Source organism: Osmerus mordax, chromosome 21 (assembly GCF_038355195.1).
Source record: "Osmerus mordax isolate fOsmMor3 chromosome 21, fOsmMor3.pri, whole genome shotgun sequence".
Lineage (NCBI taxonomy): Eukaryota > Metazoa > Chordata > Actinopteri > Osmeriformes > Osmeridae > Osmerus > Osmerus mordax.
This window is the reverse complement of record NC_090070.1, coordinates 13,395,601-13,409,562: the sequence shown is the minus strand read 5'-3', so window position 1 is coordinate 13,409,562 and position 13,962 is coordinate 13,395,601. Positions and strand designations below refer to the sequence as shown.

At 52.5% G+C, this 13,962-nt stretch overlaps 2 protein-coding genes across 2 annotated transcripts in view; both read right to left on the bottom strand.

The window, feature by feature from the left end:
* mslnb (mesothelin b) overlaps positions 1-5,028 on the bottom strand; it is a 29,262-nt gene extending 24,234 nt beyond the window's left edge. The window contains exons 1-10 of the mRNA XM_067258977.1: positions 4,977-5,028; positions 3,228-3,320; positions 2,981-2,999; positions 2,305-2,341; positions 2,039-2,161; positions 1,741-1,940; positions 1,362-1,465; positions 1,155-1,267; positions 169-396; positions 6-80 (exon numbers count right to left, since the gene is read on the bottom strand). Of these exons, the coding sequence (XP_067115078.1) occupies positions 6-80; positions 169-396; positions 1,155-1,267; positions 1,362-1,465; positions 1,741-1,940; positions 2,039-2,161; positions 2,305-2,341; positions 2,981-2,999; positions 3,228-3,285 (957 nt within the window). The 5' untranslated portion in view covers positions 3,286-3,320; positions 4,977-5,028. The remainder of the gene's footprint in view (positions 1-5; positions 81-168; positions 397-1,154; positions 1,268-1,361; positions 1,466-1,740; positions 1,941-2,038; positions 2,162-2,304; positions 2,342-2,980; positions 3,000-3,227; positions 3,321-4,976) is intronic.
* A 1,449-nt stretch (positions 5,029-6,477) lies between these two features.
* On the bottom strand, positions 6,478-13,233 carry txndc11 (thioredoxin domain containing 11). Its single transcript, XM_067258976.1, has 12 exons — positions 12,932-13,233; positions 11,777-12,091; positions 11,543-11,672; positions 10,892-10,985; positions 10,543-10,655; positions 10,192-10,395; positions 9,481-10,108; positions 9,165-9,343; positions 8,688-8,800; positions 8,509-8,589; positions 7,972-8,260; positions 6,478-6,483 (listed from the first exon to the last, which is right to left on the bottom strand). The coding sequence occupies exons 1-12, from the start codon at positions 13,054-13,056 to the stop codon at positions 6,478-6,480; spliced, it is 2,277 nt and encodes a 758-aa protein (XP_067115077.1). The 5' UTR covers positions 13,057-13,233.
* Positions 13,234-13,962: the final 729 nt, after the last annotated feature.

The following is a 13,962-nucleotide window of genomic DNA, read 5'->3' as shown; positions in this document are numbered from 1 at the left end:
TGTACCTGGTGTGTGAGGGACACAAACTCTCCGACGAAACTCCCAATTGGTCGGAAGGCTACCATGAACCCGTTCACCACCTGTGATTGGACAAGCACACTTCCTGCTTCAACGACACCAGAGTCAGCACACCCATAATCCGACAGGCTGATTGACAGGTCCATTTACCTCTCGCAGGCTGTCCTGGGGGCCGGGGGGCGGGCTGTAGGGGCTGGGGAGAGAGTAGGGGTCCTGGCCGGGCCCGGGGGGGTATCCAGGCGTGGCCCAGGTGTGGTTGCCCCCCCCCAGGAGGCTCTGGAACACCAGGCTCAGGGTTCCGTTGTCCAGCGCTGTGACCTCCGGGGTCAGCAGTAGCTCCGCCTTCTGCTCCTCCGTCAGCAGGTGCAGCACCTCCAACTGGGGGGTCAATAATATAATGACCAGGTGTGTGGAGCAGGTGTGTGGAACAGGTGTGTGGAGCAGGTGTGTGGATCAGGTGTGTGGATCAGGTGTGTGTAGCAGGTGTGTGGAGCAGGGCAGGTGTGTGGATCAGGTGTGTGGATCAGGTGTGTGTAGCAGGTGTGTGGAGCAGGGCAGGTGTGTGGAGCAGGTGTGTGGAGCAGGTGTGTGGAGCAGGTGTGTGGAGCAGGTGCGTGGAGCAGGTGTGTGGAGCAGGTGCGTGGAGCAGGTGTGTGGATCAGGTGTGTGGAGCATGTGTGTGGAGCAGGTGCGTGGAGCAGGGCAGGTGTGTGGAGCAGGTGTGTGGAGCAGGGCAGGTGTGTGGAGCAGGTGTGTGGAGCAGGTGTGTGGAGCAGGTGCGTGGAGCAGGTGTGTGGAGCAGGTGTGTGGAGCAGGTGTGTGGAGCAGGGCAGGTGTGTGTAGCAGGTGTGTGGAGCAGGGCAGGTGTGTGGAGCAGGTGTGTGGAGCAGGTGTGTGGAGCAGGTGTGTGGAGCAGGTGCGTGGAGCAGGTGTGTGGAGCAGGTGTGTGGAGCAGGTGCGTGGAGCAGGTGTGTGGAGCAGGGCAGGTGTGTGGAGCAGGTGTGTGGAGCAGGTGCGTGGAGCAGGGCAGGTGTGTGGAGCAGGTGTGTGGAGCAGGTGTGTGGAGCAGGTGCGTGGACCAGGTGTGTGGAGCAGGTGTGTGGAGCAGGTGCGTGGAGCAGGTGTAGTATTGTCACCCCGCTGAACAGCATGTTGAGAGCTGAGAAGTCCTTCATGCGAGCGAGCGCTCGGAAGGAGCCAAAGTTCTTCAGCAGCCAGTCTTCACTGTCCTCTCCCTCCTGCATACAGCCTGCAAGCAGCACAGCACACAGCAGTAAGAAGCATGTAGACAGGTGTAGAACAGGTGAGGAATCCAGCTGTAGAACACGTGTCATCCTTCCTACCAGCCACGCCGTCCCCAGACAGGAAGGGGTACATGAAGAACATGTAGATCCAGCGCTGGCCATCTGCCTGCAGCTCTGAGAAGTGCTGGCTCAGTTCACTCACTCTACACACACACACAGAGAAAGAGAGAGAGTCATATACAGTGTGGTAGGAGAAGAGACAGAGAGAGGGGTCATACACGAGAGAGAGAGAGAGAGAGAGAGAGAGAGAGAGAGAGAGAGAGAGAGAGACAGAGAAAGACAGAGAGAGAGGGGGGGGGTCGTACACAGCGTGGTAGGTGAAGAGAGAGAGAGAGAGAGAGAGAGAGAGAGAGAGAGAGAGAGAGAGAGAGAGAGAGAGAGAGAGAGAGAGAGGGGGGGGGGGGGGGAGGGGTCGTACACAGTGTGGTAGGAGGAGCAGCTGAAGTTCTTGGTGGACAGGCAGGACAGGAAGTGGGAGGAGACGGAGGACAGGAGGGGCCTCATCTTCACCTCCAGCCAGAGGCGGACCAGGTCCTGGTTCTGGAAGGCGTCATCCCCGGGGTTCAGCTCTGCTCCCAGCTCCAACTCCAGCACCGGCCCCCGGGACACACTGGACCTCTGGGGACCAGGTTACCATGGTTACCTCACAGCTTCCAGGCGTGTGTGAGGTGTGTGTGTGTGTGTGAGGTGTGTGTTTGTGTGTGTGCATGTCCTACCATGAAGGAGTAAATATCCAGAGCAGCGTGGATTATCTCTCTCAGGCGATGCATGTGGTCACTTCCTGTGTCTGACGGCGGCAGCCCCACACACAACAGGAAGTTGGAGGTGGGGTCTGTCACCTGGGGAGAGGGGCGGGGCAAACATCAACATAGATATCAAACCCTTACCCACACACACCCTCTCTCATACCCTCATACACACACACTCACACAACCTTTCACACAGGTGTGTGTCTGTGTGTGTCAAACAATACAGTACTTACCTGTGAACAGGTGTCTTGCAAAAGGCATGATGGGCTTCTGTAGTTTTCCACCAGAGAGACAAGAGAGACAAAGGAAAAGGTCAAACACATTCCAGACATGGTTTCCAGAGGTGGAACGTGCCGTCCCAGATGACTGACAGACAACAGCAGGATGGGGTTAGGCTGTGTGTTTACCTGCTTCAGGGTGTTTCAACCACTTGGTGCATGAATGTGTAAGTGTGTCAGAGGTGAGCATGTTTGTATGTGTGTTTAATGATGGAGTGAGGAATACACGCGTGTTTAATTATGCTGTGCATGTATGTGTGTGTGTGTGTGTATGTGTGTGTTAGTGTGTGTATGTGTGTGTGTGTGTGTGTGTGTGTGTGTACGTGCATGTGTGTGTGTGTGTATGTGTGTGTGGGTGTTTGTGTGTGTGGGTGTTTTTGTGTGTGTGTGGGTGTGTGTGTGTGTGTGTGTGTGTGTGTGGGGGTGGGTGTGGGTGGGTGGGTGGGTGGGTGTGTGTGTGGGTGTGTGTGTGTGTGTGTGTGTGTGTGTGTGTGTGTGTGTGTGTGTGGGGGTGGGTGTGGGTGGGTGGGTGGGTGGGTGGGTGGGTGGGTGGGTGGGTGGGTGGGTGGGTGTGTGTGTGTGTGTGTGTGTGTGTGTGTGTGGGTGTGTGGGTGGGTGGGTGTGTACTCACGTCTGAGCAGCTGCCAAGTCTGTGTGAGGCGATAATCAGACAGACAGATAAGCAGACAGACAGATAAGCAGACAGACAGACAGACAAAGAGACAAAGAGACAATTAGATTGTGTCAATAAATCAGTTAATCCTTTTTGTTTTTCCTCTTTGTTCTATTGTCCTTCAGAGGCAGACAGATACATTTTCACCCCCACAGCAGACAGACAGGTTTTCACCCCCGCAGCAGACAGACAGACAGGTACTCACTCCAGCAGGTGTAGCTGGTTGCTAGATAGATCAGCAGGAACAGGTGATGTGTTGTCATAGTGACTCCAGCCTTCTCATGGGGTAGGCTGATTTCTGTAGTAGGAAGAGAGAGGGAGGGAGGGATAATAAATGCCCAGATCTAAATCTGCCTACTTGATGTAACTAGAGGTCCTGTGGGGGCTGAAAAAGAGAGGTTGAGATGGCCAGAGACAGTCTGAACAGACTCAAACATCCCATAATAGTTAAACGCCAGGTCCAGTTGCAGCCCCAGGGCTGTGTGTGTGTATGTGTGTGTATGTGTGTGCGTGTGTGTGCGTGTGTGTTCGACATTGAGGTGCAGCACAAAGAACAGGAATGTGGCCTTTCCACTCCATCCCCTCTCATCGGAAAACTTGCTTGTGCCACCGTAACAATGCTCTCAAAATAGCTCCTATACCAGCATTTATACTGGTCCTGAATGATTCTCTATATCTCACCAGCATTTATACTGGTCCTGGATGATTCTCTATATCTCACCAGCATTTATACTGGTCCTGGATGATTCTCTATATCTCACCAGCATTTATACTGGTCCTGGATGATTCTCTATATCTCACCAGCATTTATACTGGTCCTGGATGATTCTCTATATCTCACCAGCATTTATATACTGGTCCTACAAATGTACACACACTCATGTGCAGTCACACACAGTCACACACACACAGTCACACACACACACAGTCACACACACACACAGTCACACACACACAGTCACACACACACAGTCACACACACACACATACCGGCGGTTCTTTCCCTTAACTCACTTCCAGTTTGTCCAGTTCCCCCTCCCTCTCCTGGTTCCAAAGGTGTCTCCCCCCCACCTGTGTCCCCCCCAACCCCTCTCCCTCCCCCCTGTTGGCAAGCCTCCATCTCACCAGGACGTTCTACAACATTCCCAGAGGAAGAACCTTCCTCTGGGAATTTCTCTGAACCTTCCGGTTGCTACGGCGACCGGTTCCCTCACAGAACAGGAGATATGCTGCTCCATCACAGATTAGAATGTAGCCTGTCTCATTCAGGATTACCGTCATAATTATCAACTTCATCATTATCGGATATCCCTATGGTTACTGATCATTATTATTATTTGTAGCAGTACTAGTTGTAGAGGAAATCATTAACACCACAGTGTTGTTTACCTGAGTAGTCCTGTACCTCAACACACCTGTACCTCAGACCTCAACACACCTGTACCTCAGACCTCAGACCTCAACACACCTGTACCTCAGACTTCAGACCTCAACACACCTGTACCTCAGACCTCAGACCTCAACACACCTGTACCTCAGACCTCAGACCTCAACACACCTGTACCTCAGACTTCAGACCTCAACACACCTGTACCTCAGACTTCAAACCTCAACACACCTGTACCTCAGACCTCAGACCTCAACACACCTGTACCTCAGACTTCAGACCTCAACACACCTGTACCTCAGACTTCAGACCTCAACACACCTGTACCTCAGACCTCAACACACCTGTACCTCAGACCTCAACACACCTGTACGTCAGACCTCAACACACCTGTACCTCAGACCTCAACACACCTGCCACCTGAACCTGTCACCTGAGCCCTCTCATTACACATCAGATCAAATCACTACACATCCAATCAAATCACTAAACGTCCGATCAAATTACTACACGTCCGATCAAATCACTACATCTGATCGAGTCACTGACTCGCCAGATCCAACTCACCTGCAGTGGTGTGGGTCAGGACTCAGGACAGCGTTAGTGTTGCGTCTCGTTGTGAATAGCAAAATGACACCTGAGAGCTGGCTGCTGGCTGCTGGCTGCTCAGGGAGCAGGTGTGTCAGGTGTGGGCGTGGTTCAGCTGAAGATGTTGGTTGGTTGTTGTAAAAGATGAAGGCGGTACAATTTCCACTGTAGTTGCCAGATTTTTTGTATGCGTGTATGTATATGTGTGTGTGTGTGTGTATGTATGTATGTATGTGTGTGTGTATGTGTGTGTAAGGGATCTGCATGCCCTTTGAATACAATGACATTCTGATTCATGTTTGAACTGGGTGACACCTTTCAGCAATTGTTTACAGTCATTTGAATCCCTACCGTCCTACACAGGACAGACCATAATAATGAGAACAATGAGCACGTATTTAACCCTTTCACCTCCATACGGGCCAGGAGGAGGGGAAGGGAGGAGGAGGAGAGGGGAGGAGAGGAGAGGAGAGGGGAGGAGAGAGGAGGAGAGGAAGAGAGGGGAGGGTTGCACCACCCCAGCTCGCTGAGAAGTGGTGTTGTATAAGAGGCCGTCTAGGACAAAATTCCTGAAAAACTTGCTCCTCCACATGCACTCATCACTTGTGCTACCCCATGAAACACTCATACACATGCACTCATCAGTTATTCTTAAGCATTGTTATACTGATCATGTCAATACATCTAGAATTAACACATTAAAATTTGTAATTTTCATTCGTAATTTATTAATTTAGAAGAGAGTGAGGTGGGGGAGAGAGAGAGAAGGGGGAGAGAGAGAAGGGAGGGGAGAGAGAGAGAAGAGGGGAGAGAGAGAGAGAAGAAGGGAGGGGAGAGAGCGAGCGTTGCCCCTCGTTTTTTATTTTCAAATCTAAAGCAGCAAACGGGCTGAGGTATTCGCCTCGGTAAAAAGTATGCTCTGCCTTCCCTTTACAGCGACTTCCGGAAAAACCGGAAGGTTGTCTTCTCTCCCCCCTTGTCTTTTTCTCTCTCCCACCTTCTCTCTCTTTCTCTCCCCCCACCTCTCTCGCTCTCTCCCCTCCTTTCTCGCTCTCTCCCCTCCCTTCTCTCTCTTTCTCTCCCCCACCTCTCTCGCTCTCTCCCCTCCTTTCTCGCTCTCTCCCCTCCCTTCTTCTCTCTCTCTCCCCTCTTCTCTCTCTCTCCCCTCCCTTCTCTCTCTCCCCCCTTCTCTTTCTCTCCCCCACCTCACTCTCTTCTAAATTAATAAATTACTAATGAAAATTCCTAATTTTAATGTGTTAATTCTAGATGTATTGGCATGATCAGTATAACAGTGCTTAAGAATTTCATGGGGTAGCACAAGTGATGAGTGCATGTGGAGGAGCAAGTTTTCAGGAATTTTGTCCTAGACGGCCTCTCATATAGACGGCCTCTCATAGTCTTTGAATAAAGTGTGATGTATTGTGTATTGTTCCAGCTGCACTGAGCTACAGTCCTACACTGATCCAAACCTGCCCAACTAGATCTGCCAGAAGGAGAGGAAGGGAGAGAGGGAGGGTGGGGAGAAGGAGGGAGAGTAAGACAGGGACAGAGAGAGGGAAAGGGGGAGGGAGGGAGGGAGAGAGGGAGGGAGAGAGAGGGGAAGGGGGAGAGGCAGAGAGGGGGAGAGAGGGAAAGGGGGAGAGAGGGAGGGAGAGAGGGACAGTGAGAGGGAGGGAGGGAGAGAGGGAGAGAGGGAAAGGGGGAGAGGCAGAGAGGCGGAGAGTACCCTCTGGTGTTCATCTTTGGCACAACATTTTTACAGCAGCAGACACAAAAAGCAGCAGACACAAAAAACAGTCGATGAGTTGCAATACTCATGTCATAGTATATACTATACACTATACCAACAGCCATACCTTACATTAGCAGGATGTCCTACTGCAGAACTGTTGTCAGTATACAGGCCAACATGCTTCCCTGGCTATTCTCACACAGCAGGCCTGGACATCTGGCATACCGGCCGACGCACCTGGGGCCGATATGATATTTAATATATATATATAAAACTATGACCGGCCCATAAAGCAGGGACAGCGACCCATTGGTTCATTTTCCATACTGACACTGGGCTGGCCCAATCACATCTCTTAACAGGCTCCACCCCTCCCACTCTGTTTCTTGTGTCAGATGCAGTGGCTCAGATATTTACAGGGACTGCAAGGATGGTGTGCTGGTGGGTGGTGTCCGACCGATTGTGGTGGGCCGGTCTGAGAAACAATGCCACGGCCATTTTTTTGTCCATGTCCAGCCCTTCCCACAGCTATCAATCTGCCCACAGCTATCAATCTGCCCACAGCTATCAGTGCAGGATGCAGTAGGTAGTGCAGGACAGCAGGTGAACTGGACACTCAATCAATGAACTGGTAAATCAATCAAAGCTGGTTTTAATCGGTAGAAATCTGTACAATATCTCACATGTAAACAGCAGCAGTCCTGAAGAGTTACGGCGTTCCTACATGACATGATTAAGATCCTGGAAAAATAGATTTAATTTACCAACAACAAAAGAAATGACTTCATTGGGAAGAACATTATTATCCCTTTGATAGGAAAGTGGACTGTAGGATGTGTTCTAAACACAAGTGTCTCTCTCCTCCACGGCAGAGTCTCATTGGACAACAGAGTGGCGGCTGGAGATGACATCACAAGACGGATGACATCACAGTTCTAGGACTAGGAGAGAGCAGGTAGGCCTGCTCTCTCCTAGTGCAACCCCTGGGCTGCTCTGAGCCCTTTGATTGGTGAGTTGGCACTGAGTGGACATTCAGAAGAGTTCTGCTACTGAGTTAGAGTTACCAGGGTTACCAGACCTTAGACCACTACTGGCTCCCCTGCTCTCCCTTCATCTCCCCCTACTCCCTCCCTCTAAATCCCCCTCTCCCTATTCCCCCTCTCTCCCTCCTTCAACCTCGTCCTCCACCTCTCTCCCTCCCCTCTCCCCCTCAATCTCTCCCTCCTCCTCCTCCTCTACCACTCTCCTTTCCCTTTCCCCCTCCCCCTCCTCCCCCTCCTCCCTCTCCTCCTCCTCCAGAGCGGCACTGTGGAGTGCCAGTCTCCGGTTCTCGTGCCACAACACAGCCAGCTGATTGGCCAGACGCTGCCGGGCGCGATGCAGCTCCTGGATCTCGCTGCGGAGGGAGCCGGGAGCTCTGATTGGCTGGCGAGGGGAGGGGGCGGGGCCGGTGTGCTTCAGGATGAAGCGGAGCAGGGTGGGGAGGGTGAGGGGCGTGTCCTCTGGGAACTTGACACTCAGGTGTTTCCTAGGAGACGGCAGAGGGGGTAAGGCAACAGGAGGTGTGCTCGTTAGGAAGGCCCTTTGGGTGTGTGCGTGTACTTGTGTGTGTGTGTATACCTGTGTGTGTGTGTGTGTGTGTATGTATTCCTGTGTGTGTGTGCGTGTGTGTATGTATACCTGCGTGTGTGTGTGTATGTATGTATACCTGTGTGTGTGTGTGTGTGTGTGTGTGTGTGTATGTATACATGTGTGTGTGTATGTGTGTGTGTATACCTGTGTCTGGGCAGCAGCAGTACAGAGGGGATGTGATCCACCATGAACTCCCACGGCAGGTCATTCCTCGCCACATTCACCCTGATGACATCACATCCTGTTACTATAGCAGGAAAATACACACACACATACCACATACAAACACCCCCCCCCCCCCCCCCCCCCCCCCAGGCGGCTACCTGGCAATGGTGATGGAGGTGTGCGTCTGCAGCAGGCGAGCCAGCTGGATGATGATGTGGTTGATGGAGGAGCAGAAGCCGCACCACTGGGTGTAGTAGAACAGGAGCACGTCCTGGAACACACACACAGCTTTATACACACACACACAGCTTTATACACACACACACACCTACCTTTATACACACACCTTTATACACACACACGCAGCTTTATACACACGCACACACACACACACACACACATTTATTACACACACCTTTATAAACACACACATACCTTTATACACACACCTTTATAAACACACACATACCTTTATACACACACCTTTATACACACACACACACCTTTATACACACACACTCGTTTATGCACAAGCTCACCCAAGGTAAGATAATCTCTCATACACTCTCACCCTCTCTCTCTCACACACACACACTGTCTCACACCCTCTCTCTCTCTTTCTCTCTCTCACACACCTTGTGTGGGTCCATGATGGCTGTGAGGAAGGTGGTGGTGGTGAGCTCCATGATGAGGGGGCGGTCCTGGCTGGGGGGGGCGTGATCTCCAGGGGTTGGGCTGACCCCGGCCCCTCCCTCTCCCACCAGCTGTCTCTGGAGAGGACTGTAGGGGGCACTGAAGTTCCTGATGAAGTCCTCTGGACACACACACACACACACACACACACAGTCAGACACTCATGACTTGCAGGCTCTGTGTGACCCCTGACCCACCCAGGCTCTGTGTGACCCCTGACCCCTGACCCACCCAGGCTCTGTGTGACCCCTGACCCACCCAGGCTCTGTGTGAGGGAGGTGGACCCTCGGTGGTCCAGGACGTAGTGAACTTCCTCCTTCAGGCTGACGATGGTGGCAAATGACGGCCCGCCCCTGGCGCCTAGCAACCCAGCCTCCGTCTCATGACCGCTGCCGTTGCCTAGCGCCCCAAGCCTCACAGCCAATGGCCAGTGAAGGGCGGAGTCCAGCACGTAAAAACGCAGCGTCTTATTGGTCCGACACAGCAGGCCTGTGATCCCGCCCCCTTCCTGAAATGAGGGGCAGTCCTCTAGAAGGGCCGGGGGGGCAGTCCCCTGCTTCAGGGTCACGCCGGGGTCAACACGGGGTCGTAACCCCCGGCAACAGGCACTGTAGAGCCCGAAGTCACTGTAGCTGCTCGGCACATGACTACAAGCCTCCACCGTCGCCACGACGAGGGACTTTGTTGCAGCAAATCTCAGAGTGCAGGGAGAGGAGCGAGCGTGGTTGGAGCGCTGTGATTGGACAAGGCACAGGTCACAAACTCTGGGGGCGTGGCCGGGCCTGGGCAGGACCAATGAGTGGCAGCAGGAGTGGGGCTGCTGGGACAGACCATAATGTCCCCATCTAGAGGGGCAGGAATGGTAGCGCATGGCAACGTCAGCTACCTGCGAATGGAGACAGAAGAAACATCTGCACTCAGAAACCATCTGGTGTTGTTGTCATTATTGCTGTTGTTGTTGTTACTGACCTGCATCAGGAGGGGGTCGGGGTCGTGCCGCATAGGATCGTGGGGCAGGAAGAGCAGGAGGGCGGGGCCTTTGGTCAGCTCCTGCTCCAGGAGGCGGGACTTTGGGGCGGGAGGCTGCAGCCATCTGAGGACTGTCTCACGGTGCTGGAACACCCAGCTGCAGATGGCCTCCGACGAGAAGCCTTGCTCCCAGTGTGGAAAGATCTGGGGGGAGGAGGAAGAGAGGAGAGGAAGGAGGAAGAGAGTAGAGGAGGAGGAGGAGAGGAAGGGGGATAAAACCGACAGATTAACTCAGGTTACCATGGGGACCCAGGGGAGTCCTCCCAGGTGCACGCTGATGACATCACTGACCAGGGAGGAGTTGAGGTGTCGGTGCAGGTAGACGGTCTGGTCCTCGCTGACAGAGATGGCATCCGCAACCTGGCGACTCGTCACCACGCCAAAACGCACGGCTCCCCTGAAGTCTAGGGAGGGAGGGAGGGAGGGAGGGAGGGAGGGAGGGAGGGAGGGAGGGAGGGAGGGAGGGAGGGAGGGAGGGAGGGAGGGAGGGAGGGAGGGAGGGAGGGAGGGAGGGAGGGAGGGAGGGAGGGAGGGAGGGAGGGAGGGAGGGAGGGAGGGATAGCATGTAGCCGTTAGCTTACCATACACTAGGTCTATAGAAGTTGAGCCATTATCAGATAGCATGTAGCTGTTAGCTTACCCCTCTTGAGAGCCTGTAGAGCGGAGGAGAGGTAGATGAGGTATCCACGTGGCTGAGGAGACGAGCTGAACTGGAAGAAACCTACAACACTAGGCTAGGGGAAGAGAGGGGGATGAGCAAGAGGGGGAGAGAGCGAGAGAGAGAGGGTGGGTGGGGAGGGTCATTCGATGAAGGTTCTTTATGGTACTTGTGTGTGTGTGTGTGTGTGTGTGTGTGAGCTGGGCTGTACCTGTGTGTGTGTGTGTGTGTGTGTGTGTGTGTGTGTGTGTGTGTGTGTGTGTGTGTGTGTGTGTGTGTGTGTGTGAGCTGGGCTGTACCTGTGTGTGTGTGTGTGTGTGTGTGTGAGCTGGGCTGTACCTGTGTGTGTGTGTGTGTGTGTGTGTGTGTGTGTGTGTGTGTGTGTGTGTGTGTGAGAGCTGGGCTGTACCTGTGTGTGTGTGTGTGTGTGTGTGTGTGTGTGTGTGTGTGTGTGTGTGTGTGTGTGTGTGTGTGTGTGAGAGCTGGGCTGTACCTGTGTGTGTGTGTGTGTGTGTGTGTGTGTGTGTGTGTGTGTGTGTGTGTGTGTGTGTGTGTGTGTGTGTGTGTGTGTGTGTGTGTGTGTGTGAGCTGGGCTGTACCTGTGTGTGTGTGTGTGTGTGAGCTGGGCTCTACCTGGTGGTGGGACAGGAAGTGGAGCAGAGTGGCACGTGAGGGAAGGTAGGTGAGGGGGGTGATGACCCGCAGGATGAAGCTCTCTACGTATGAAGCTTTCAACGGACCCTTGTACTCTATAGGACCGAACCTAATACACACACACGTAGAACACATGGATGACAGGATAGACACACACACACCCTACCTCCTGTAGAACAGATGGATAACAGGGTAGACACACACACACCCTACCTCCTGTAGAACAGATGGATGACAGGGTAGTGATAAAAGGTCTTCTGCTTGCGACACTTCCCCTGGCTCCACCAGCAGTTGACCGCCAGAAACTGCACCTGCCTCGACAGCCGCCAGGCCACCTCCTGCACTTCCTGTCTGGCGGAGGTCGAGTGTGCACACCAGGGAGCGTAGAAGAAGACGAGGGACACCTCAGCCAGGGCGCGGAGACGCTCCACCTGGTCCAGCTGGCCCAGGTACAGGTCAACCACGGGGGCCGCAGGGGAGAAGAACCTCTGGGGGGGCCGTGGGGGGGCCACCACCTCCCTTGCTCGGCTGGGGGAGGAGGGAGGGAGAGGGGAGGAGAGAAAGGGAAGGAGTGAGAGAAAGGTTTGATGTGTGTATGTGATAGAGTGAGAGAGATAAAGAGAGAGAGGGGGAGGGATATAAAGAGAGAGAGAAGGGGAGGGGGGAGAGAGAGAGAGAGAGAGATAGAGAGAGAGAACTGGGTGTTGACTAAACAATACATCTCCATCTGCTTAGTGTGCTTAACAGACAAACTTGCCAGCCAACTTCACTCAACACGACTGAGCGGGCGTGCATATGAGACAAGGAGAGCAAAGACCTACTGCCCAGAGAAAAGACGCTCGCAGACGCTCGGGAGTCAGGTGGCTGAGCGGTTAGGGAATCGGGCTAGTAATCTGAAGGTTGCCAGTTCGATTCCCGGCCGTGCCAATGACGTTGTGTCCTTGGGCAAGGCACTTCACCCTACTTGCCTCGGGGGAATGTCCCTGTACTTACTGTAAATCGCTCTGGATAAGAGCGTCTGCTAAATGACTTAAAAAACTAATTTAAAAAAGACACGTTTAACTCAATCTTTACCCGCGCACGAGCCCCAACCGGCATGGAGAAAGAGGTGAAATAATTTTACAAAAAATTGTTCATCATTTGTGTAAAATGAATCTCGAAGACTGACAGATCGTGTCACTACGATCACCTACGCACGTCCAGTTAATAACCCCTAAATCAGACTGGAGATTATCCTTCTGTCAACTCACGTAAAGACACGTCAGTCTCCGTGTGTTTAGCTAGCTAAAGGAGGGGATGAAACGATCACACAGTATCAAGCAAATATAATATCGACTTGGTAGCGGCTGTAGTTGTTGACGGCGTTACCTGCAGGTGAACTTGATTGCTAGTATCAAAAGGATGCTCAGAACTATTGCCCCGCAAAACAGCTGGGGTCTCCGTGCCATCAGAACCAAGAGCTGCCGGAGAGATTGGCGCAGCCGGCGCAGCATCACAGATCAGCGGCGTAGCCTCCCATTTATAGAGCCCAGGAAGAGCGGAAGTCCTCCATTTTACCCAGCGGGGAGGGGAGGAGGAATACCGGAGCGTTGTGATAGATTTATCCTCGCGTGGACATTGGTCCGGTTTGAGCTGTGACCATTTAGCGATGGAAACACCAACCTTTCTTCCCCACGTAAGCTTAAAATGAGCAGCTTCCGCAATGGGCTGGTCTGCATCGAGCGTTGTAATTGGTCTACGTCAACGTCATGGACCATACGAGAGAACGTACGCGGAAGGCACTTTAAGTGCAGTTTTTTCTTCTTCTTCAAAATAAAAGTAAATATGCGATACACGCGTGTCCGAATGAGAACAGTGTTAGATGTTTTACAAATGGTTGATAAAGCCCCAACAAGTCACACGAGAAGATGTTGAACTGATAGTTATTTCTACGGATAAGTAACAAGAGGAATGTTTTTTTCTGTTCATGAAGATGTAATTTTAAGGCAATTTCTTGGATGCAGAACACAACACAATCATCCTTTGAGCACATTTTTATTTGTTTGATTAAATGATCACCGGAACGGGTTGAGTTGTTTACATCCAGCTTAGAAACTCGCTTGAGGGAGGAGAAAGCTAACTTTCTTGATGTACAGTTTTGTAAAGGATCCGAGTTTTCCCGCATTAAAAATGTCAGATTTTAAAACCAACTTCACTAGCTCTAACTAGGCTATATCCTGTATCTATTCATTATTTGATGTGACACGGCCAGACCCAGGTGTCTCAAATCCATTCGAAGCTTCACCAAAAGCTAACATTCGCTAGTGCTATTGATATTTACTTTCGGAACCAGTAGTAGAAAAAAATGTATCTGTCACTGTAGCGTTAGCGTAATTACAGTAGCCTGTTAGACGATGCGA

Excerpts from the sequence above, each read along its gene's own strand:
- txndc11 (XM_067258976.1), bottom strand. The coding sequence starts at position 13,056 with ATGCTGCGCCGGCTGCGCCAATCTCTCCGGCAGCTCTTGGTTCTGATG. Across the intron at positions 10,109-10,191 it reads CCGACCCCCTCCTGATGCAG|GTAGCTGACGTTGCCATGCG; the intron begins GTCAGTAACAAC and ends CTCCATTCGCAG. Across the intron at positions 8,801-9,164 it reads CCATCATGGACCCACACAAG|GACGTGCTCCTGTTCTACTA; the intron begins GTGTGTGAGAGA and ends TGTGTGTTCCAG.